Genomic DNA, 23,045 nt, shown 5'->3' with positions numbered 1-23,045 from the left:
CAAAACTTAATCACCAAAGGATTTTAGAATTCACTGGGGATAGCGGCTTTCCCTCTAGAGTTCCTGCGTTATAACGAATCCGCGTCGAAAAGTCTAAGGGCTATTTGACATCGCCTCTCCCACGTGTTCTCTTCCATCCAGCGGCTGCGGCGCCCGCCCTGACCCAGACCCTCCGCCCCTAGACTGGACTGGCAACGCAGCCCCCCAGCCTCGCACTGGTGTTGGATGCGAGAGCCTGTGCTTAAGTATGGTCTCTTTTCTCTGCCCTTAGAATCCCGGGTTCCCAGGCGGGGGGCGGGAGACTACCCTCCGGAAAGGTGGAAGGGGTCTCTGGAGGAGGCCTCCGCGTGTACTTGGGACTGTGGGGAGGAGGGGGGCGGGTTGCGGAGACTGCGTCCCCAGAGCAGGTTTGGGACCTTCCCGGGGACCTTCTCGTGCTACCGGGGTGAGGGTCGGAATTTGAGGCCCTGAGCCTCCTCCAGCCCGGGTTTGGGGAGTCAGTGTCTTGTTTTGGAACAGTGAGTTAGATTGTAAAGCATCCACGCAGTGACCTTGAGCTGACAGACAAGAGACCCTCTTTTTAACTGAAAAATCTTCTCTACAGACAGAATACCATGGACAAACACCCCTTATCTGATTTGCTAATTTTTGAGAACGCACTATTTAGACGTTTCCTTTTACGCATTACTAAAGGTTTTTAAAGCGATTAATCAAAGCAAGAAGTGTAATCTGTAAAAGCTAAATAGCAAAGTTTGTTTATTTTTACATCTCCGCTGTCTACTTTCATAGAAAAATCCCTAGGATTAAAGGGGACCTTAAGGGCTCAGCTTTGGAGAACCTTTTAATTATTCTTAATAAGTTTCTGTAATTATTTATTTCAGTTACATTTCTCTCTTCATAAATGGGCTCTAAGGTACCTGTTTGTCCACAATTTGTTTTAATGTAGGTGAATTAAAAGATTGACAGTGTCAGAGACTTTGAAGATGACTTAATTCCCTTATTTTCTAGGTGAAGCTTAAATATTAAAAAGTGACCTTTCCCCTGCAGTCTACAAGGTGTGACCATAGGCATAGAAACTTATTAAAATGACTTGGATAAATGATTTGATTTGGATCTTACAAACCCTTTTGTATCAGACCTGAAACCCAAGTAGTCTTGCCCCCATCTAGTCTAACTCATGGGCTTACGTTTCAGGCCTGGAAGCCATGCTTTAAACCCAAAAGCAATAATCTTTCAAAAGTAATTTTTGCTCTGCTTAATAATAAGTTGAGTTAGGGTTGCCAGTTAATCGGACATAACTTCCTAAACCTGCTCAGATGTGGCAGAGTCCTATTTTATACTCATCAGACAAGTTAGTTCAATTCAGTTTAGACATCTGACCTATCAAAGACACCGATAGCCCTGAAACAAAAAACATGGCTCACAAGATTGTTTTCTTTCATTTCTTTTGTTAACATCTTTACTTGCTTCTGGTTTCCCACTCTCCTAGCTCCATACATACCTATGTAAGTAGATACACCTTTTTTGCTGGTTTGTTTGTAAGTTTCAGACATGATGACCTTTAACCCTAATTTCTTCACCATATATCTCCTTAAGAACAGTCTATTACAGGGGTGCCTGGGTGGCTCAGTGGGTTAAGCTTCTGACTTCCAACTTCCCCTCAGGTCCTGATCTCACAGTTTGTGGGTTCAAGTACCCCCTTGGGCTCTCTGGGCTCTGCTGTCAGCACACGGCCGGCTGGCTTTGGATCCCCTGTCTCCCTCTCTCTCTGCCCCTCCCCCAGTTACAGTCTGTCTGTCTGTCTCTCTCTGTCTCAAAAATAAGAAAAAAAGAACAATCTGTTACATAGCCACAATAAGATTATCACACCTAATAAGGTAACATATTCAGATTTCTCCAATTATCCCAAAAATGTCTTTATTTTTAACTCAAATATTTTTTTTTGATTCAAGGTCCGAAGTTCACACATTGCTTAGTTGTCATGACTCTTTAGTCACTTAATCTACAGCAGCCTTCTATTACTTTTCTTTATGGCTTTAACTTTTTGAAAAGACTAGTCTAGGTGTCTTACAAATTGTCCCACATTGTGGATTTTCCTAATTACTCCCTCATGATCAGAATCAGATCAAACATTTTTGGCAAGAATACCACACAGTTGATATGTGTCTTTACTGGTTATGGTGGTGACTGCCAGATCTTTGCCATATAAAGGGACCATTTTTCTTTGATGAAAAGTAACTTGTGGAGATACTTTGAGACCATGGATATATCCTGTTCTCCAACTGTCACCCAGTAGTTTTATCATCCATTCTTGATCCTCACTTGAATTACAAGATTACCAATTACCAGTACCAGTCATGCCGAGACCAGGGTCAGGTATTGTGACAATGGCCGAGGACAAGGACATCAGTAGAATAACTTACTGCAAACTAAGTTTGAACAGAAGTAGAAATTTGGCTCCAGAACTGGTACAAATCTGCATAGCGTTCCAAAAAAGAAATTGCATCTCCCCTGTTAAATCCTGGTTAGTTGGGGGGCTTTTTTGTTTGTTTTTTTAATATTCAAAATTTTCTGGGAATTGTTTGTCTTGTGTTTACCTAAACATACTACCTGGGAAGATAAGGATCTTAAGTATTTTTAATACATCTCATAATACATCTGCCAAGGAATTATAACCTCAGAATAGATTGAGGAAACTAATTTCACTCATTGAAAATAATTTAGCCGTCAGAAGCTTACAATTCATCAAACAGAGCTTGAAGGGGCCTCAGCAGTCATACTGTAATCCCCTCATTTTTCAGGTAAGAAATCAGGCTTCATTGGAGACATTCAAGCAAAGGTTGGACAACTAATTTTCCAGAACAAAAAGGAAACTCATGCATCAGAAAAGGTTTGAATTGATGACTGATAAAATCTCTTTATTCTTAAGTTCCCTGGTTTTATTATATATTTTGACACAAAAATAACAGTATTGTGATCATTCCCAAGACCTAAGCCAGAGATTCTAGAACTCATCCCTTCCTTCTCTCTCTAGGTTTCAGAGATATAACCATAAGGTAACCTCTGATTGAATATTTGCCTCTACAATAACTAACATTTGCTGTAATAGCTGAAAATTAGGACTAAATCAAAGGGCAACCCCATTATTTCTACCTGTTTTCATCATCAGGTGGTGTGTGTGGCTGTTGGACTTTGTTAATCAGCATGATTTAGGATTAAATAACTGGAAAACAGAATGCTCCAAGACATAGAAGACACCAGACTAGCAAGTAAATGTGAAAATCATTCACTCTGTCATTTCCAATGTTTTCTAGGAGCAAATGCCTGTAATTAAGTATATCCGTGACAACAGATAGAGAAAAGCTTTGGAGATTTAGGCAGACTTGAGAAAACCAACTGTTAGCTCTTGAGTTCAGTTGTAGATCTGGGAATTGAGTAGTGGAACTATTTTTCTTTTCCAAATTCTCAAGAAATAGATTACTCATAATATGATAAACTTTATTTAAAGAGGAAATATATACTGTTAATGACTGTATATTAAAAAACAATACCAAGAAAATAATTTTTAAATAAAATTCATACCAAGAACATTTGGAGCATTCCTCATCTATGCATTGGTAAAGACCTCCCAATAACAACCATCATTTGTCACCATGAGTTGTATATATACTAAGGGGCAAGTGGGGTAGAATCAGCACAGTGTTACCAGTCTCTGAAACTTAACATTTAAATATTTCAGACCTGCCTCTCTTAACTCTAGTTAAAAAGTGATTATATATGAATTTTAACCTGAAGAAATAAAAGGATAGGAGTAGGAAAAAGAACTGGATTTTGACATCACAATCTGCAAACATGCAAATTTCTAAGGTTTTTATAAGTAAGGAAATCATCTGTTTTTGTTTTCTGTGTGTAGAAACATCAATGTCTTGTACAGTGAGTTTACTGTACAATTCAACAATTCAGAAGGCTCAGTCTTATTGATGTCCTTTTGTCATTTCAGCTAGAGGCCTGTTGGTAAACCAAGCTCCATAATGCATATTTTATTGCTCTTGTATTTTTTAAAGTTCTCGTAAAACAGTGGTTTCATTTAACACCTATTTTCACAAAAGTTATTTTACCAGTTCTTGGATCATTTCAAGCTGTTTTCTGAGTGAGAAGCCAAAAGAAATTTAGTTCTGGACATTTGCTAACCCTACACGGCACACTGCATCTTGCTCTTTGGCAAGGATTAGACAGCTGAGCAACCTTTTTTTTTTATGTTAAACTTTTTATTTTGAGATTATTGTAGATTCACATGCAATTATAGGGGGAAATGCAGAGTTCCCTTGTGCCCTTTACCCACTTTTCCACCATAGTAACATGTTACAAAATATCACATACAATATCACACCCCGGATATTGATGATACAGTCAAGATACAGAACATTTTCGGGGCGCCTGGGTGGCGCAGTCGGTTAAGCGTCCGACTTCAGCCAGGTCACGATCTCGCGGTCCGTGAGTTCGAGCCCCGCGTCAGGCACTGGGCTGATGGCTCAGAGCCTGGAGCCTGTTTCTGATTCTGTGTCTCCCTCTCTCTCTGCCCCTCGCCCGTTCATGCTCTGTCTCTCTCTGTCCCAAAAATAAATAAACGTTGAAAAAAAAAAAAATTTAAGATACAGAACATTTCCATTACAGAAGTCTCTTACTTCATCTTTTTATAGCAATACTTAATTCCCTCCTACCCCTGTCCCCGCCTTAACCCCTGGCAACCACTAATATATTCTCTATTTCTGTAAGTTTGTCATTTCATGAATGTTATATATATAACATTGATCCTCACTTGAATTACAAGATTACCAATTACCAGTACCAGTCATGCAGAGACCAGGGTTATCATACAGCAAATAACATTTTGGGATTGGCTTTTTTCACTCAGCATCATTCTTTGGAGATTCCTCCAATTTGTGTGCATCAATAACTCATTCCTTTTTTGAAATCTTGCCAATTGGAACGACATGGATGGACCTAGAGTGAATTTTGCTAACTGAAGTAAGTCAGAGAAAGACAAATACCGTATGATTTCACTCATGTGGATTTAAGAAACCAGATAAACATAGGGGAAGGGGGGAAAAAAATAGGGAAATCTTAATAGACTCCTAACTATAGAGAACAAACTGAAGGTTGCTGGAGGGGTGTTGGGTGGGAGGATGGGCCAGGTGGGGGTTGGGCATTAAGGAGTACAGCTGTTGTGATGAGCACAGGGTGTTACATGTAAGTGATCAATCACTAAATTCTACTGAACAGTATTATAGCCTATATTTACTAGAATTTAAGTCTGAAGAAAAAACTCATTCCTTTTTATTGCTGAGTTATTCCGTGGCATTGGTGTACCAATTTAACCATTCACTTACTGAAGAACATCTGGATGGTTTCCAGTTTTTGACTGTTACAAACAAAGTTTCCATAGCTATTCATGTAAAGGTTTTTGTGTGAATGTAAGTTTTCATTTCTCTGTGATAAATGCCAAAGAATACAATTGCTGGGTCATTTGGTAGTTGCATGTTTAATTTTCTAAAATACTGCCAAACTGTTCACTGCAGTGACATTACAATTTTACATTACCACTGAGTGATCCAGTTTTTCCACGTACTCACCAGTATTTGGTGGTGTCACTATAAATTTTAATAATTTATGTTTTATTAAGTTCCTGATCCATCTTGAGTTAATTTTTATATAACTCACACATAAGTGAGAGACTTCAAGGCTAAATTTTTTCCTATGGATATATAATTGCTCTAGCACCATTTGTTGAAAAGGCTATCCTTCACTTAATTGCTTTTGCACCTTTACTAAAAATTAGTTGGGCATATTTATGTAACCCTAATTCTGGGTTCTCTGTTCTGTTTCACTGAACTATGTCTACCTCTCCACTCATAGCACACTATACTGATTACTGTAACTCTATAATAAGTCTTAGAATCAAGTAGACCTCCTCCCATTTTACTCGTTTTTTAAATTTGTTTTACTATTTTAATCCCTTTGGTAATATAAATTTTAAAATAAATTTGTCTATATTTACAGGAAATTTCACTGGGACCTGATAAGAATTACATTAAGCCTGTATATTAATTCTGGGTAAATGGACATCCTTACTATGTTGAATCTTCCAATCCACGAATACAATATGTCCCTCCATTTATTTAGGTCTTTAATTCTTTTTCATCAGCATTTTATATTTTCCAGCATACAAGTGCTATACATGCTTTGTTAGATTTACCCCTAAATTTTTTAAGGGTTTTTTTTTTTTTAATGTTTATTTATTTTAGAGAGAGAAGAGCACATGAGCATGAGCGGGGGAGGGGCAGATGGAGAGGAAGCAGAGGATCCAAAGCAGGTGCTGCACTGACAGCAGTGAGCTGGTTGCAGGGCTTGGAACTCATAAACAGTGAGATCATGACTTGAGCCATAGTCGGACGCTTAACAGACTGAGGCACCCAGGCACCCCACTGCTAAATTTTTCTTGAGTGACTGTTAACGGTATTATACTTTTAATTGTTGGCATATTCATTGCAAGTATATAGAGATAGTTTTAAGAGTTTCTTTATAGATCCCTTGGGATTTTCTATGTGCACAATTATCTCATCTGCAAAGAGAAACAATTTATTTTCTTCCTTTACCATCTGTATGTTTTATTTTCTTTTCTTGCTGTACTGCACTGGGTAGAACTTCCAGCAGTATATTAAGAGTAGTAAGAGCAGATCTCATGCCTTGCTCACAATCTTAGGGGAGAATATTTAGCCTTTCACTGTTACTTATAGTTTTTTGTAGATACTCATTATGAAGTTGAAGAAGTTCTCTTTTCTTATTTTTCAAAGTTTTTTTTAATCATGAATGGGTGTTGAATTTGTCAAATGGTATTTCTGCATCAATTGATATGATCTAATGATTTTTCTCTAAATCCTGAAGCAGCCTTGTATGTCTAGAGTAAACCCACTTATTCAAGGTGAATAATTCTTTCATATATTGCTGAATTACATTTGTTATTATTTTGTCACATACTTTTATGTCTATTTGATGAGGATATTTTACTGTAATTTTACATACGGTCTTTGGTTCTGATATCAGGATAATACAAGTTCATAAATAAGTTGTTAGATTTCTTTTTTTTTTTTTTTAATTTTTTTAAATTTACATCCAAATTAGTTAGCATATAGTGCAACAATGATTTCAGGAGTAGATTCCCCCTTAGTGCCCCTTACCCATTTAGCCATCCCCCCCTCCAACTCCTCCAGTAACCCTCAGTTTGTTCTCCCTATTTATGAGTCTCTTCTGTTTTGTCCCCCTCCCTGTTTTTATATGATTTTTGTTTCCCTTCCCTTATGTTCATCTGTTTTATCTCTTAAAGTCCTCATATGAGTGAAGTCATATGATTTTTGTCTTTCTTTAACTAATTTCACTTAGCATAATACCCTCAGTTCCATCCACATAGTTGCAAATGGCATGATTTCATTCTTTCTGATTGCCGAGTAATACTCCATTGTATATATATACCACATCTTCTTTATCCATTCATCCATCGATGGACATTTGGGCTTTTTCCATACTTCGGCTGTTGTTGATAGTGCTGCTATAAGCATGGGGGTGCATGTGTCCCTTCAAAACAGCACACCTGTATCCCTTGGATAAATGCCTAGTAGTGCAATTGCTGGGTCGTAGGGTAGTTCTATTTTTAGTTTTTGAGGGACCTCCATGCCATTTTCCAGAGTGACTGCACCAGCTTGCATTCCCAAGGTTGTTAGATTTCTGTATATGGAGTTGTTTGTAGTGCTATTACCCTTTTGATGTCTGCATGGCCTATGGTAATATATCCAGTTTCATTCCTTATAATGATAATGTGATTTTTTATTAGCCTTGCTAGAGGTTTGTTATAATATTTGTTCAGAGAACCAGCTCGTTGTTTCTTTGATTATTATCTGTTGCACTTGTTTTCATTAATTTCTGCTCTTCATTATTTTGCTTTTCTTTTTCTAGGTGCTTGAAGTGAAAGTTTAGATTATTGATAGGAGACCTTTACTATTCTCTAGTGAACGCCTTTAGGTGCCAGTTTTCCTCGTGGCTGATTTAGCTGTGTCCCACAAATTTTGATATGTTTTGTGTTCAGTTTCATTCAGTTCAGTAATTTTTTAAAAATTTCTCTGAGACTTCTCTTTTGACCCATGTATTGTTTAGAAGCAGTTTATTTTCCAGGTGCACCTGGTGGCTCAGTCAGTTGAGCATCCGACTCTTCATTTCAGCTCAGGTCGTGATCTCACAATTCGTGAGATAGAGCCCCGCATTCGGCTCTGTGCTGACAGCATGGAGCCTGCTTGGGATTCTCTCCCCGCCCCGCCCTGCTCAAAAATAAATAAACTTTTAAAAGAAGTATTTTTTTCAAATGTTTGGAGATTTTCTTTTTGTTACTAATTTCTAGTTTGATTCTTTTGTGGTCAGAGAACACATTCTGTGTGATTTCAATTCTTTTAAAATTTGTTGAGGCTGCTTTTGTGGTCCAGAATGTTTTCTGTGGTTTCAGAAATGTGGTCCTGGTCTGTGTTTCATGGCTCTTGATAAAAATATGTATCCTGTGGTGTTGGGTAAAATGTTCTATAAATGTTGACTGATTCCTGTTGGTTGATGGTATTGTTTTTCTATATCCTTGTAAAATTTCTGTCCGGTTCTATTAATTGTTGAGAGAGGGATATTGAAGTCCCCAACTAGATCTGTTTCCTTTCAGTTCTATTAGTTTTCACTCTGTACATTGTGCAACTCTCTTGTTTGGTGCAAACTGCTGTGTTTTCTTGGTAGATTAATCCTGAATGTCCCTTTCTGTTTTGTAATTTCCTTTGCTCTGACACCTACTTTGTCTGATATTAACATATTCACTATTTTCTTTTGATTGTTTGCTTGACAGATCTTTTTTCATCCTTTTTATTTTCAATCATTATATTTGAAGTAAGTTTCTGATAGATAACATATATGTAGTCATGTTTTTTAATCCATTCTACCAATCTCTTTTAATTGATTATTGCTTATATTTAATGTAATTGTTTATTAGGGCTTAAAGTTGCTATTTTATTTTTTGTTTTCTGTTTTTCTTGCCTTTCTGTGGATAACTTGAGTATATTTTGGAATTTCATTTTGATTTATCTATAGTATTTTTGAGTGTGTCTCCCTATGTATCTTTTTTAGTGAATGCTCTAGGTACTACATGATATATACATAGCTTATCACAGTCTAATGTGTCAACACCAGTTTCAGTAAAGTGTAGAAACTTTACCTCCTTTTACCTTCACCATTTATAATATACATTTAGAACCACATTAGACAGTCTTATAATTTTTGCTTCAAATGTGAAAAACACAATTTAGGAAACTCAAGAAGAGAAGGAAAGTGTATTGTACTTACTCACATTTGTTACTACTGTTTTTTCCCTTCTTCTTGATGTTCCAAGTCTCCTATTATCATTTCCTTTCTGTTTAGAACTTTAATCCTTCTTTTAGGGTAGGTCAGCTGGCAACAAATTTTAGTTTCTTTCATTTGAGAATGTCTTGATTTCCCCTTCAGTCCTGAGGTATATTTTTGCTAGATACAGATTTCTAGATTGACTGATGTAATCCTAATTGTTTTCCCCTGCAGGTGAAATGTCACTTTTTCACTTGCTGCTTTCAAAAATTTTTATCTTTAGTTTTTAGAAGTTTAGCTGTGACATCCTGAGGTAGACTTCTTTGCGATTATGCTCTTTGCATTCATTCGCTTCTTAAATCTATCTGTTCAGTTTATTTTGGTTATTTTATTTTTCACCTCTTGAAATTTTCATTGGGTTCTTCTAATGTCTTGTTTGTTTCAAGCATATTCGTAATTGCTCATTGATGTGTTTTTTATAATAGTTTTAAAATCTTTGTCAGATAATTCTAAATCTGTCATCTCAGGGTTGGATATATATTAACTGTCTTTTTTCATTCAGTTTGAGATTTTCTTAGTTCTTGGTATGATGAGTGAATTTTTATTGTAACCTGGACATTTTACATATTGTATTATGAGGCTCCAGATCTTGTTTAAACTTTCTCTCTAGCTGGCTCCTTTTGACACTACGCCATTAGCGGAAGTGGGGGCAGGTACTGCTAGGTGTAGAGTAGAAGTCCAGGTTTCTCACTCTGTCACTTAAGGTGTGTGGGGGCTGGTGTGCTCCTCATTACTGCCAGGGCAACTGTAGGAGTTAGGGCTCTCTAGTAGGCCTCCATTGGTATCACTCTGGCTTAGAGGGACTAGCATGTCTCATTACTGCTCCCACTGTCTCCACTGACACCAGAGGAGAGAATGTGGACTAATTACCATATGACAGTAAAGCTAGTCTTGAATCTCAAAGAGGCCTCCTTTGTTACCACCTGGAGAGGAGGGAGACAGGTACCTCATTACTGCCAATTGAGGTAGATGTCCCCACTCCTCATGTGGTTTCCACTGACACCTGTTGGGGGTGAAGGGCCCTCAATGCCCAGGAAGGAAAGAAGTCCTTGTTTCCTAATCTCCCTTCTCTGAAGTGTAGGGGTTGGAATGCCTTATTACAGCCTAGGGAGGGTGGAAGTCTAGGCTCCCAGCTTTGGCTTAAGTTGATTGGAGGTGGGGGGAGAGGGGGGCTGGTTGGGGATGCAGGCCACAATTTTTTTTGTTTGCCTGGAGTATAGCTATTATCGTTTAAAAGTTTTCTGTCTTGGGCGCCTTAAGAATCCAACTTCAGCTTGGGTCATGATGATCTCACAGTTTGTGGGTTCGAGCCCTGTATCAGGCTCTGTGCTGACAGCTCAGAGCCTGGAGCCTGCTTCAGATTCTGTGTCTCCCTCACTGTCTGCCTCTCCCCCACCATGCTTTCTGTCTCTCAAAAATAAATAAACGTTCAAAAAAATTTTTTTAAGTTTTCTGTCTTATAGGCTTCCCCTTTCCTGGCCCTTTGGCTAGAGAGGACCAGCTTTGGGGGCATGGAGGGCTTTGTTCCCATTGGCATCTGCTGACTGCTGGCTTCTTCAGCTCTAACTCTTTGCAAAAAAGAGAATTCACCACTATTTTGTTTCTCAGTTCCCAAGGGTCCTGGCCAATACACTTTCTTCTCTCCACCTTTTAGTCTCAGGTTTGTCTTATATTTAATGTCCAGGGCTTTTAGTTGTATTTAGTGAGAGGAATTGGGAAAAGCACATCTCTCACTCCATCTTCCCGGAAGCACTAGTCCTAAACTGCACTGTATGACATACTTATAGAATCCTCTGTCTCTTTGGTTAGTGGTTTTTTATAACAGCATAGTAACACCTAAAAAATTGTGACCTGCAGTAACTGTTGGTATTTTTGAGGTAGTTTATGTGGTAAAAACATATACAGTTGACCCTGAAAAACAACACGGGTGTGAACTACACAGGTCCACTTTTATGCAGATTTTTTATGGTACTGTACTATAAATGTCTTTTCCTTATGATTTTATTAACATTTTCTTTAGATTACTTTATTGTAAGAATACAGTACACATAATACATATGACATACAAAACATGTCTTAAGTGGCTATGCTATCAGTAAGGCTTCCAATCAACAGTAGTCAATCAGTAGTTAAGTTTTGGGAGAGTCAGAAGTTACATACGGATTTTTGACTGTGTGTCGGGTTGGTGCCCCTAACACACACATTGCTGAAGGGTCAACTGTATGTTGTTTACAAAGTGAAATAAAATAGGAATAAAGAGCATTCTTGTTAACGTTTTCGGTGTTTATGGAACGCTAGTTGCCTCATGTTGGGCTAACCTAAAACCTCTACTGCATTATTTGTAAGGGATATAGAGGAGGTTTAATAGCAGAGATGGTCTATATCATGTTACTGCTAAGCCAAAGATTCTCTTAAGTATAGACAATTATACTTTTTATGAATCATTACTTCAAAGAAAACTGTAGGCTAGAACATCTGGAGTAGACAGGTGCCTGGTTGGCTCAGTTAAGCGTCCAACTTCGGCTCAGGTCATGATCTCATGGTTCGTGGGTTTGAGCCCCGCACTGGGCTGTGTGCTGAAAGCTCAGAGCCTGGAGCCTGCTTTGGATTCTCTGTCTCCTTCTCTCTCTGCCCTCCCCACTCGTGCTCTGTCAGTCTCTGTCTCTCAAAAATAAATGTTAAAAAAATTATTTAAAAAAAAGAAGATCAGGGGCACCTGGCTGGCTCAGTCGGTTACGTTTCCGACCTCAGCTCAGGTCATGATCCCCTGTTGCTTGAGTTCGATCCCCACGTTGGCCTCTGTGCTGAGAGATCAGAGCCTGGAGCCTGTTTCAGATTCTGTGTCTCCCTTGTTCTCTGTTCCTCTCCCACTCACACTCTGTCTTTCTCAAAAATAAACAATATAAATATCTTAAAAACCAGATAGAAAAGAATGAGTACTTTCCCTTGCATATGAAAAAAATGTCAGTAATATGAACTTAAGGATAAGGAAAAAAGAGGAGTAAAGAATAAATGCAAAAGAGGAGCAGGTGTATACGTGGTTGGAAATGCTGCAATGGAATTACTACTGATTGTATTAATTAATCAAAATGAAAATTTTTTTTCATGATAGTAATGTACACTTTGTCCTGTGCTGAAATTTCCTAGTTTTATCTCCATATAAGCTTCATGAAAATTTCCTGCTTTTCACAGCCACTTTAGATATTGACAAGTCTATAAGAATGATACACACTTTTGGTTTATCATGTTTGCATTCAGTATCAGAAAACTCAAAGCTAAATACAATGCCTAGAAGTTCTGTTAGTTTACAGTATACATGGTTAGTATTTGCTTATTCTTCCCTTTTCATGCTGTTTAATTTCTACTTTTAAAAAGCTTTATTTTATATAAATCTTTCATATGAGATGTTCATCTATTGTAGAACTAGCCAGAACAGAACAAGTAAGTAATGGGATACGTTGTTATATCTGGATTAACTGAGCCTGGGCTCTCCATTTAACAATGTGAAAATCCTAGTAATTCAGAAAGGCTTTTTTGACTTATCTTCACTTCTCTGTTGCCCCCAAGTTAGATCACAAGTGTCATAGGTTCAGAAGTTTCTAATAAGTCTCTGTGATTACACTTTTTGAATTGCAGAATGTACAACTCCTGTACTTCCGTTAAAGTCTTTTAGAAAACTGAGTATCTTTCATTACAGTTGTTGATTTATAAATGGATGGTGCTTATGAACAATTAATAGAAGCTGTGTATTTATGTAGAGATAACAGAAGGATCGTTGTTATGTTAGGTCAGAGTTACATTAGGAACCAGTGGAATAGTTATGTACTTGAAGAAGACATCAGAGATCTCTTGGTTTCCCTTAAAACTACTAGGAATGAGGCTGTGGCAAGTGACTTTGCAAGGTAGCAAAGCAAGCTGTCTTAAAACGAGATTTAGATAAACGGGGCCCACGGCCAGCATTAAAAAAATCTAATTCTAAACTATAGCGTTCCTTGTTGCCATTAATGACCTGGGAGGATGGATATAATTACATACCCCATTAGAAATTTATAAAATAAAATAATTTCAGGTAAACTTCATTTCTTTTAATAACCTGTATTTGTTTTAATACCTAACTCTTCAGTGAGCCAAAAAATATTTGTTCACAGACTAACTTTTCCTTAATTTTTAAATTAGGTGACTAATAAACATATCAAAAGAATATGGCTGCACAAATACCAGAATCTGATCAGATAAAACAGGTAAGGTATTATAATTAATGAAAAAGAATTTTGCAAAAAATTTAAGGCACTTCTGGGTGCAACCATGTCAGTCAGTGATCTCACAAAATAACTTCAAATTTCATTTCCAAAAATGGATTTTAAATCATATGAAACATTTTTTTTCAGATAATTTGACAGATAATGCAAAAAAAAATATTTAACTAGAAAATTTGACTATGTTTTATAGATCATACTCTACAGGTCATACTATACCCACCTGAGTGAAGGAAAGAATTTTTTGTTTCAAGTATAACAGGGTATTTTGCCCAAATACAAAACATCAGTAATTAAAGTTTCAAAACATCTTTGTTTTAAAAAACCAAGTATTAAAGAATGCTCTGATTTGTTCGTAGTTTAAAGAATTTCTTGGAACCTACAATAAACTTACAGAAACCTGCTTTTTGGACTGCGTTAAAGACTTCACAACAAGAGAAGTAAAACCTGAAGAGGTATGAAAAGCACTGCCCACTAAAAACTCTGAAAGCTTGTCGTAAACAATAGAAATGAGATCCCCCTCACCATTTCGCTTGTTCCTAGTTATTACAGGAATGTGGTTTTATGTTCCATTGCTCAGAGGAACTGAAGCAGTCGAGACCCATGGCCTTGAGTTTAATGATCCCAAATTTAATATGACAGTCCTACCGTACCATGGCAGATTTTGGTTTTTTTAGCTAAGATGCCTGGGGCTTGCTAAATTATTGTTCCATGGCAAAGATTCTTACTAATTAGCTTTCAGTCAAGATTGCCTGGCTAGAGAAACTTGACCCTGAGAATTCAGGTTAATTTTGGAAAAAGCAGAGCTTAAATTTGGTGGCTCATATTGCATAGGTGGACTCTGAAAACTTAATCCTCTCAGAAGTCGTAACTTTTAATACCCTCATCAAAACATTTATATATTGGCTGAAAGTGATATTCATTCATGCCAAGAACATATAACTAGCAATCAGTAAGTCCTTGTTAAATAAATGACAAAGTTTGAAAAATGCTAAGTATAATATTCTTGTTAAAAAGAAGTGTTGAAATTTAAGAATATTGGGAATGGAGCTTCTCATTAAAAAGGAACAAACTACTGGGCCTATGTTTTAACAATCAGAATAAGATATGCAAAAGGCAGGGACATTACCATTGTTTTTAGTGCTTACAAACTAGTAGGCATTCAGTATATATTAATTTTTGTAAATGGATGAAACTATTAACAATTGAAAGCTATGATCACTCACTACTCAATACCACTTAGTTCTCATATATTCAAAGAAAAGAAAAGCACCCACTGGTTGTTTATGTAAAAATACATGCATTGTTTAAAAACATTAATATTTCTGTGTTGCCTCTTGGATCTTCTCTTTTTATTTCTAGACCACCTGTTCAGAACATTGCTTACAGAAATATTTAAAAATGACACAAAGAATATCCATGAGATTTCAGGAATATCATATTCAGCAGAATGAAGCCCTGGCAGCCAAAGCAGGACTCCTTGGCCAACCACGATAGAGGAGTCCTGATGGCTGGACTTTAGATGAAACATTGCCAGCAGCTGTTGTGATGGAAATGAGGATTCATCTGATGGAATCCCCTGAAAGCAGTAGCCACCATGTTAAACTGTCATGACTGTCTGGCAAGTGGGAAACAACTAGAGAAACAAAATTGCTATTTACCATGAATAATCAAAATAGAAGGTCTTACTGTTCAATCAAAATAATAAGATGCAACATTTGTTGAGGCCTTAAGATTCAGCAGCTTGGTAACTTCATTAGATAAATAAACCATTGTTTCTTCAATTGTGACTGTTAATTTTAAAAGCAAAATAATGTGTTCAATCATGTATGAGATAGAAAAAATTTTTTATTACTAAAAGTAAAATAAATGGAAATATCACTGAGCAGTTGTTTATACTATATATAGTACCGTAGTATGCTGACTGGACTGTGGATACGTTGAAATGTTTTTCAATCACGATCATCCTCCAAGTATTCCTGTTCATTCATGTCTGTCTCAAATTGCTGGTAAATACATAAAATAGTTACTTGCTAATAATTTCAATGCACAATCCTTTTCTTGCCTCCCTTCTTGCATCAGGATGGGTATTACACATTCTTATCCTAGCCATATTTTCGTATATCTTCAGGAAACATCCCATCTGAGATTACCTTGGGAATGTTTAAGAGTTGACTATTATGCTCTAGTGAAGACTGTGTTTTGTGTTTTGTCCGAACGCTGAGAGTCTAACAATACACAGTGTATTCTCAGCTATGTCATGTGATCAATGCAATAAAAAGTGAACCGAAGTTATGGTAGTGTCTTAGAGCTAAAGGAATCCTAAAACAAATCCAAACATCTGCAGGAAAATTCTAGTTGATGCATAAGTATACCAAGCAGTTTGGAAAATGTACATAGACTAATACCTACTAATAAATGGACTTATGAATGGATTTCATTTGATACCAATCTAAACTTGCACTTAAGAGAGTACTAATTATAATTAGCCTATATGTTTACATTATCAAAGTGGTTTCTGTTTTGTCATATTATTTGAAGCCAGAAGTATTCTGCTTTGATAAACTAAGGTTTTCTGTATTACATCTAATTTTGAAGCTATTACATCATATAACTAACAATACCATTTATTTTACAGGCTTCTGTTGACATTGCAGTCACTAATTGTTGTGTCTTTGAAAGTACAAAAACAAAATATTAATGCTCTCTTTAATGTTGAAACATCTAGGAGACTCAGCAAAATAAACAATTCATTATAGTTAAAGAAACATGAAAGAATATGCTTGTTTCCCTCATAAGGCAAGAAAGCAACCAAAAATTCAGAGATTTTACTCATTTAAAACCCTGGGCCATCCACACACAAACTGCTATTTTTATGTAATCAAGCCTAACATGGTTAATTTAGCAAAGACAATTAAGTACGTGCTCACCTGGCAAATAAGGGGAATTTTGTGCAACAGCATCTCAAATACCTTAGGAGGGAGTGTGTGTTTGAAAACCTTCAGAAGTTCCTCTGGTTGTCCACACACTAAAAGGGCATTGCTGAGATGTTCAACCCCCAATCGATGGTCTCCTAAAACAGATTGATAAGGTTTAAAGCAAAATTTTAACGTTCTTCAAAATATACCTTCCATAATTACCAAGAAAACACCAAGTATTAAAATGAAAAAAAGCATATCAAACTACAGACTATATAAACAAGCCTGCTTGGGATTCTCTTTCCCTTGCTTTCTCTCCCCTTCTCCCACTCTTTCTGATTCTCCCTGGTTCATGCTCTCTCAAAAAGAGTAAAGACTATAAATGGGACAAATGCTGAGCTGTCAATTAGATTCACTGTGATCAGAGGGGCCTGGGTGGCTCAGTCGCTTTAGCATTGACTTTGATTCAGGTCATGATCTCACAGTTTGTGGGTTTGAGCCCTGCGTCAGGCTCTATGCTGACAGTTCAGAGACGAGTCTGCTTTGGATTTTGTGTCTTTTCTCTCCCTCCCCTGCTCACGCTCTGTCTCTCTCAAAAAAAAATAAACATTTAAAAATTTTTGATTCACTGTGATCAAGCTGCAAGATGAATAGTCTTATGATCCAAATTACTATTAAAAAGTGCACTCTTGGGAGTGTCTGCGTGGCTCAGTTAAGCGGCTGACTTTGGCTGAAGTCATGATCTTCTGGTTCGCGAGTTGGAGCCCTGTGTCAGGCCCTGTGCTGACAGTGCACAGCCACGTTGGATTCCCTGTCCCCCTCTCTGCCTCTGCCCCGTTCACACTCACTCTCAAAAATAATATTTAAAAAAAAGTGCATTCTTACTTTGCATGTTCTGCAATGTGGGTTTGCGAGAAAGGGGTGTTGAGTATTTTTTAAATGTTGTGGTCTGCTGTTACTGATAGAAGATAGGTTATCTTTAACTCTACATGTGTGACTGATGAAATATAAATGAAACACCTGATGTTCTGGCTAAATAAGAATTCAAAAACAAATCCTATTATCAATGAGTTTAAAACAGGGTTTGGGGTAACATGAATTACATATATAGGGGAAGAAAAGAGATTTATGAACTTTGACTTCTAAGTAGTTTTAAAATGAGTTTTAGGATGATTGGCTGTAAAGTAAGAATGAAAAGTTGTGTAATGTGGAAGTTAATCATAGAATTTTTTTTTTAATGTTTGAGAGAGAGTGGGGGAGGGGGAGGGAGAGAGAATCCTAAGCAGGCTCTGAGTAGCGCCAAGCCTGATGCGGGGCTCAAACTCATGAATCGTGGGATCATGACCTGAGCTAAAATCAAGAGTCGGATGCTTAACCAACTAAGCCACCCAGGCGCCCCAATCGTAGAATTTGTTTGAGTGAAAACATGGAAACACTTAGTCTCACTACTTCATTCTAAGAAACTGAGGCAAAGATCAGTGAAATGATTTAAAGTTTCAGAACTATTTAATGCCATTAGTAATAGAACCTAATTTTCTGAACCTTGAACACAGTGTGCTTGCCTCTCAGGTGTTTCATGATTTTCCATTTGTTGGTTGAAATACTTGGTCATCTGAAGATAAAAGTGCATGACAGAAAACAATGTTCCCAGATTTGTATGAAGTTTAAACTGAAAAACCATCAGAAGAACATGACCTAACTCAGACTCACAAAGCAAACCTTGCCTATATTACATAAGTTTTAAGAGTTAAAGGTCTTGTGTCTAGACACCTAATTTTACGTTTTCAACCTAAGAAACTTTCATTGCTGGGTTTTAAGTAACTTTGTAGGCATTTAAAGAAGGTATTTCTTGATGGAATACTGCACTAGTATTTCACTGAAAGGTTTATTTTTAAATTAATAAAATCACAGCTTTATAGACATGACACATTAAGTCAAAATACTTTGATCGTATTGAACCTTTTAAGGAAAAAGATATAATAGTGCCTCCTCTCAAATTGATAGAGCTAATGTGACACAAAATCAATTTGGTCAACTAAGTCAACCAACCAATAAATTCAATCAAATCAGCTAATCAGAAATTTCAATCAAAATTATTGGCTCTGTGGTCCTATGTGGACACAACCATGATGAGGACTATACTACCTGACAGCGAAGGAACGAAAATTGGGGGTGGTGGCAGAAGAAAGTGGAGAAAATGGAAAAGATTACAGAAAACTAGGTGAAAAATCATATTAGAATGCTGGTCCTCAGTGTATTATAATAACCTAGGGACATTTTAAAAATATTGATGCCTGAGTCCCACCCCAGAAATTTTTATTTAATTGGTTTGGGGTTTGGTGGGATTTTAAGTAAGCAACCAAAATGAGAACTCCATTAGAAGTAAAATAGGGACATACATAACCCTTAAATAACTAACCAATTTAGGGATTTAACAGAAATATGTTATCCTTAAGAGGTAAAACTTTTAAAACATAAGTTTGCAATTTTTGTTTTAATCATCTCAATATTTGTAACATATTCACCTCTATGACATGAAGACTCTTAAACATACAGTGAATAAAGATGTGTCATAAAGTAACTTTTTAATTTATAATTCCTACTTTTCTCTCCATATTTACACTATCCCAATTCAAAAAATGTTAAAACACAAAGATTCTATTTTAATTTCCCCCTATGTCCAAGCAGTATCCACATCTAGGAATTAATCCATATTTTGTGAGGCCCCTAGTTTATATATTTTGGGGGGGGGGGCTTTTCTTTTAAAAGATTTTATTTTTTTAAGTAATCTCTACCCCCAATGTGGGGTCCAAACTCATGACCCGGAGATCAAGAGTCACATGCTCTACTGAATGAGCGAGCTAGGCACCCCTGGTGGGCCCTTTTAAGACAATATAAAATTTTATTTTATTTTTTTAATGTTTATTTATTTTTGAGACAGAGAGAGAGACAGAGCATGAATGGTCAGAGAGGGTCAGAGAGAGAGGGAGACACGGAATCTGAAACAGGCTCCAGGCTCTGAGCCGTCAGCACAGAGCCCGACGCGGGGCTTGAACTCACGGACCACAAGATCATGACTTGAGCCGAAGTCGGACACTTAACCGACTGAGCCACCCAGGCGCCCCAAGACAAAGAATGTAAAAAAGAAAAAAAGGAAATAAAAAGATTATAAAATTATGAATACAAAATTGGTAGGACTCCTCCCAGAATATTCAAAAAGCCCTGTGCAAATGAAGGTCCTTAAAACTTATGTTTTACTTCCTTGTATAAAACCATTCCTGTTTAGGGGCAGCTGGGTGGCTCAGTCAGTTAAGTGTCTGACTTTGGCTCAGATAATGATGATCTCACGGTTCGTGGGTTCAAGCCCCACATCAGGCTCCGTGTTGACAGTGTGGAGCCTGCTTGGGATTCTCTCTCTGTCCCTCACCTGCTCACACTTTCTCTCACTCAAAAATCAATGAATAAAAAAAATTACTCCTGTTTATATCATTTAAGTCAGTTCTAACTATTAATTTTGTCATTAATATTTAAGATATTTTTAGCCCACTTATAAAACTTCCTAAAAGACTAATATTGCATATTAAAATTTCAAATTATAATGATTAATATGCAATAACTCTGAATATTTTTTTCATTTCTCAAAACCTTTATCATGGTTTTAAGCCATTGAATTAAAGTAAAAATCATGAGTATTGCTACCTGTTGTCCAGGATCCTGACTTTGTTTTCATAAATTCTGGAGGATGCCACCTCTTAAATGCAGGTAAAAAACAAATTTTTTTCAAAAAAGACAATCAAAAGAGCCAAAATAGGTACAGGCACTCTGATGAGAGGAAATTTGCAAAACTTGAAAGAAAGATACATAAATGGGTATAATGCTCATTTATCCAGCAACATCATTCATCCCTTACATAAGAAGCCTAAAAGCAAATTACTTTCCTTCCCAGGGTTTAGCACCAGAACAAAGACATGATTACTATACACAATATTTATAAAATACTTACATCATCTACCATCATTTTACCTGACAATATTGTGAAGTCTTCTTAAATCTATGTGGAAATAGGTTGGGATAAATTATAATTCAAAATACAGTTCATGGCCATTAAGTCCAAGGTAGCCCCTACATACATCACTATATTAAACATACAAAAATGGTCATTTACAATGATTTATCATCAACAATAAGTAATTATTAGGGCACCTGGGTGCCTCAGTTGGGCATCTGACTTCAGCTCAGGTCATGATCTCATGGTCCGTGGGTCTGAGCCCCGCATCAGGCTCTGTGCCGACAGCTCAGAGCCTGGGGCCCGCTTTGGATTCTGTGTCTCCCTCTCTCCCTGCCCCTCCCCACTCAAGCTCTGTCTCCATCTCTCAAAAATGAATAAACGTTTAAAAAAATTTTTTTTAAATAATTATTGGGGTGCCTGAATGGCTTAGTTGGTTAAGCATCCAACTCTTGATTTTGGCTCAGGTCATGATCTCGGGATTTGTGAGCTCAAGCCCCAAGTCCGGCTCTGTGCTGACAGCACAGAGTCGCCTTGGGATTCTCTGTCTCCCTCTCTTTCTGTCCCTCCCTCACTCTTTCAAATAAATGAACTTAAAAAAACAGTAATTATTTTATTAAGAATACTCTTCAAAATGCAGGAAAATTTTTATAAAACAGTTCAAACTTTTTAAAATTTTAATTCATACAACATTTAGTAATTTGGAAAGTTCATTTACTTAGAATTTTACCTGATGATAAATGATGTGTTAACTGTATTTGGCTTTGCTTCTCCATCTGCCCATTTCCTAGACTGCACCATCAACCTGAATGCTCAGTATAATATGGTAGGGATGAACAGTGGAGTCAAGCAAAAATGCTGGGGCAGTTTCTCTTTAACTAAAAAGCAACTTAGTTAACACAGCTAGCTAGTTAAGTTTTTTGACATACAAATACTAATCAAATATTTTTTGAACCTATATTATCAAAAGTAACCGCTTACAAAAAAATGTCTACATTCTCACCTCTGGATAACCAAAGTTCTCCCATTTGTACCTCTTGCAGAAAAAGTTCTTGCAATTTTTCATTCTTTGCTGGATCCCATAACTAAAAGATTCACGAAATATTTAGCCATGAGTAATGAATGTAAGGTATAGGGTTACTGATCAAAATTATTTCATTTTTATTTAAAAAAAAAACTATCTTGCACCCAGTCTCTAAATCCAAAGTATGATAAACATAGTTGTTCTTTTTAATATTTAAAACAACTCAAAATGGAGTTAACAATTTTAGGGGATTAAAAAAAATACATGGCATATTGAAATTAAGTTGAGATGCTTGTAATAACTTTCATCTATATTTGACCTAGCTTCTACGTACATATAGCGGAAGTCCTAGTGTAATTAACTACAGCAAACATAGCTTCGCATGTTGCCAATTTGTTTTCTTGCCTAGGGTATTAACAGTGCTTGTAGATTTGGCAATGGGCACGACAAGCGGTTGGCGGGGCAGTGGGTGGTGGTGTTCAGAAGCACGCTATGGTTTGCGTCAGCCTGGTTCATGAAGGTAACCAGCATCGCAGGATGGCGTCATCACTGGTACAAAGCCCAGGGCTGGTCTTTAAAGGTAGGTACAGTGGACAATCCTTGACCCAAAGTATCAACTCTACTGCCAGTCACTTCAGCTCCAGTCTGGTCTATCTGGAGACTTTTTTTATGTTTTATGTTTGCTGTCCCCAAGAATTCTCTTTTTAGAGCGGGATGAGCTTTGTCATAACCCCAAATGGTTCTTCTTCCCTTCCTTTTCTTTCGTAAGCAATTAAAAACTACGCCCGCATGTAAGCCGGGCGCGGGCAGGCAGGCGGAAGGGCGCTCCTAAATGCCCGCTCATGGACCAGACTGGGACCCTGACGCCGAGCCAGAATCTGCACGGCGGTGAGGTTACGCACTATAACGCCACCTCGGCGTCGCTAAGCACTTCACCTGGGCGCCCAGTCCCTCTGCCTTCTGGTGCTGGGCTCTTCTTTCTGCAAACACAACCGGGCACGTGCCACTCGGGAGCCATCCCGACGCCCGCGTGCGCCCCGCGAAGCCCTCACCCCGTGGGCCGGCTCGCCGCCCGCCCGGCCGCGCCACCGCCGCAGCCGTCGCACTCACTGTCCCGCAGGTGGCGCCTGAACGCGGGGTCTCCACGCCGTTTCCGGTCGAAGTACACACAGTAGCCAAAGAAGGCGACGGCGCCACCGGCAGCCAGAGCCGCCAGGAGGCAGAGGACGGTGCGGACGCAGGGCATCCGGCCGCCGGCGTCCAGGAGCCGAGCGTTGGGCGCGGGCCGGCGAGGGCGGGGAGCCGGCCGCCAGGGGGCGTCGGCGCGGCACCCATCCCGGCCTCGGGGCTTCCTGGGCGTC

General features: G+C 37.9%; 2 protein-coding genes across 6 annotated transcripts; one reads left to right on the top strand and one right to left on the bottom strand.

Annotated features, from left to right (window-relative positions):
• The first annotated feature begins 126 nt into the window (after positions 1-126).
• Positions 127-16,171, top strand: TIMM9 (translocase of inner mitochondrial membrane 9). Of its 5 annotated transcripts, XM_030319221.2 has the most exons (6): positions 127-245; positions 2,802-2,890; positions 3,170-3,269; positions 13,657-13,721; positions 14,096-14,191; positions 15,099-16,171. In XM_030319221.2, the coding sequence occupies exons 4-6, from the start codon at positions 13,683-13,685 to the stop codon at positions 15,231-15,233; spliced, it is 270 nt and encodes an 89-aa protein (XP_030175081.1). In that variant the 5' UTR covers positions 127-245; positions 2,802-2,890; positions 3,170-3,269; positions 13,657-13,682; the 3' UTR covers positions 15,234-16,171. The 5 variants fall into 5 exon arrangements, with proteins under 5 accessions (XP_030175081.1, XP_030175083.1, XP_030175079.1 ...); XM_030319219.2 differs by lacking the exon at positions 3,170-3,269 and having other exon boundaries at positions 128-245; XM_030319223.2 differs by lacking the exons at positions 2,802-2,890; positions 3,170-3,269.
• TOMM20L (translocase of outer mitochondrial membrane 20 like) lies at positions 15,689-22,930 on the bottom strand. Its single transcript, XM_030319217.1, has 5 exons — positions 22,795-22,930; positions 22,621-22,664; positions 21,664-21,745; positions 16,667-16,809; positions 15,689-15,742 (listed from the first exon to the last, which is right to left on the bottom strand). Exons 1-5 carry the CDS (start codon positions 22,928-22,930, stop codon positions 15,689-15,691), a joined length of 459 nt encoding a protein of 152 aa, XP_030175077.1.
• Between the last annotated feature and the right edge of the window lie 115 nt (positions 22,931-23,045).

This window comes from Lynx canadensis, chromosome B3 (genome assembly GCF_007474595.2).
Source record: "Lynx canadensis isolate LIC74 chromosome B3, mLynCan4.pri.v2, whole genome shotgun sequence".
NCBI lineage: Eukaryota > Metazoa > Chordata > Mammalia > Carnivora > Felidae > Lynx > Lynx canadensis.
Note: the sequence above shows the minus strand (reverse complement) of the source record. Positions and strands in the feature narration are given on the sequence as shown.

What these genes read in the sequence shown, in the direction of transcription:
- TIMM9 (XM_030319223.2), top strand. Translation starts at nt 13,683, where the DNA reads ATGGCTGCACAAATACCAGAATCTGATCAGATAAAACAG. An exon ending in AATCTGATCAGATAAAACAG is followed by an intron (nt 13,722 to 14,095) that starts GTAAGGTATTAT and finishes ATTTGTTCGTAG; the next exon opens with TTTAAAGAATTTCTTGGAAC. An exon ending in GAGAAGTAAAACCTGAAGAG is followed by an intron (nt 14,192 to 15,098) that starts GTATGAAAAGCA and finishes TTTTATTTCTAG; the next exon opens with ACCACCTGTTCAGAACATTG.
- TOMM20L (XM_030319217.1), bottom strand. Translation starts at nt 22,930, where the DNA reads ATGCCCTGCGTCCGCACCGTCCTCTGCCTCCTGGCGGCTCTGGCTGCC. An exon ending in CAGGCGCCACCTGCGGGACA is followed by an intron (nt 22,665 to 22,794) that starts GTGAGTGCGACG and finishes TTGTGTTTGCAG; the next exon opens with AAAGAAGAGCCCAGCACCAG. An exon ending in CAGAGGGACTGGGCGCCCAG is followed by an intron (nt 21,746 to 22,620) that starts GTGAAGTGCTTA and finishes TGAATCTTTTAG; the next exon opens with TTATGGGATCCAGCAAAGAA.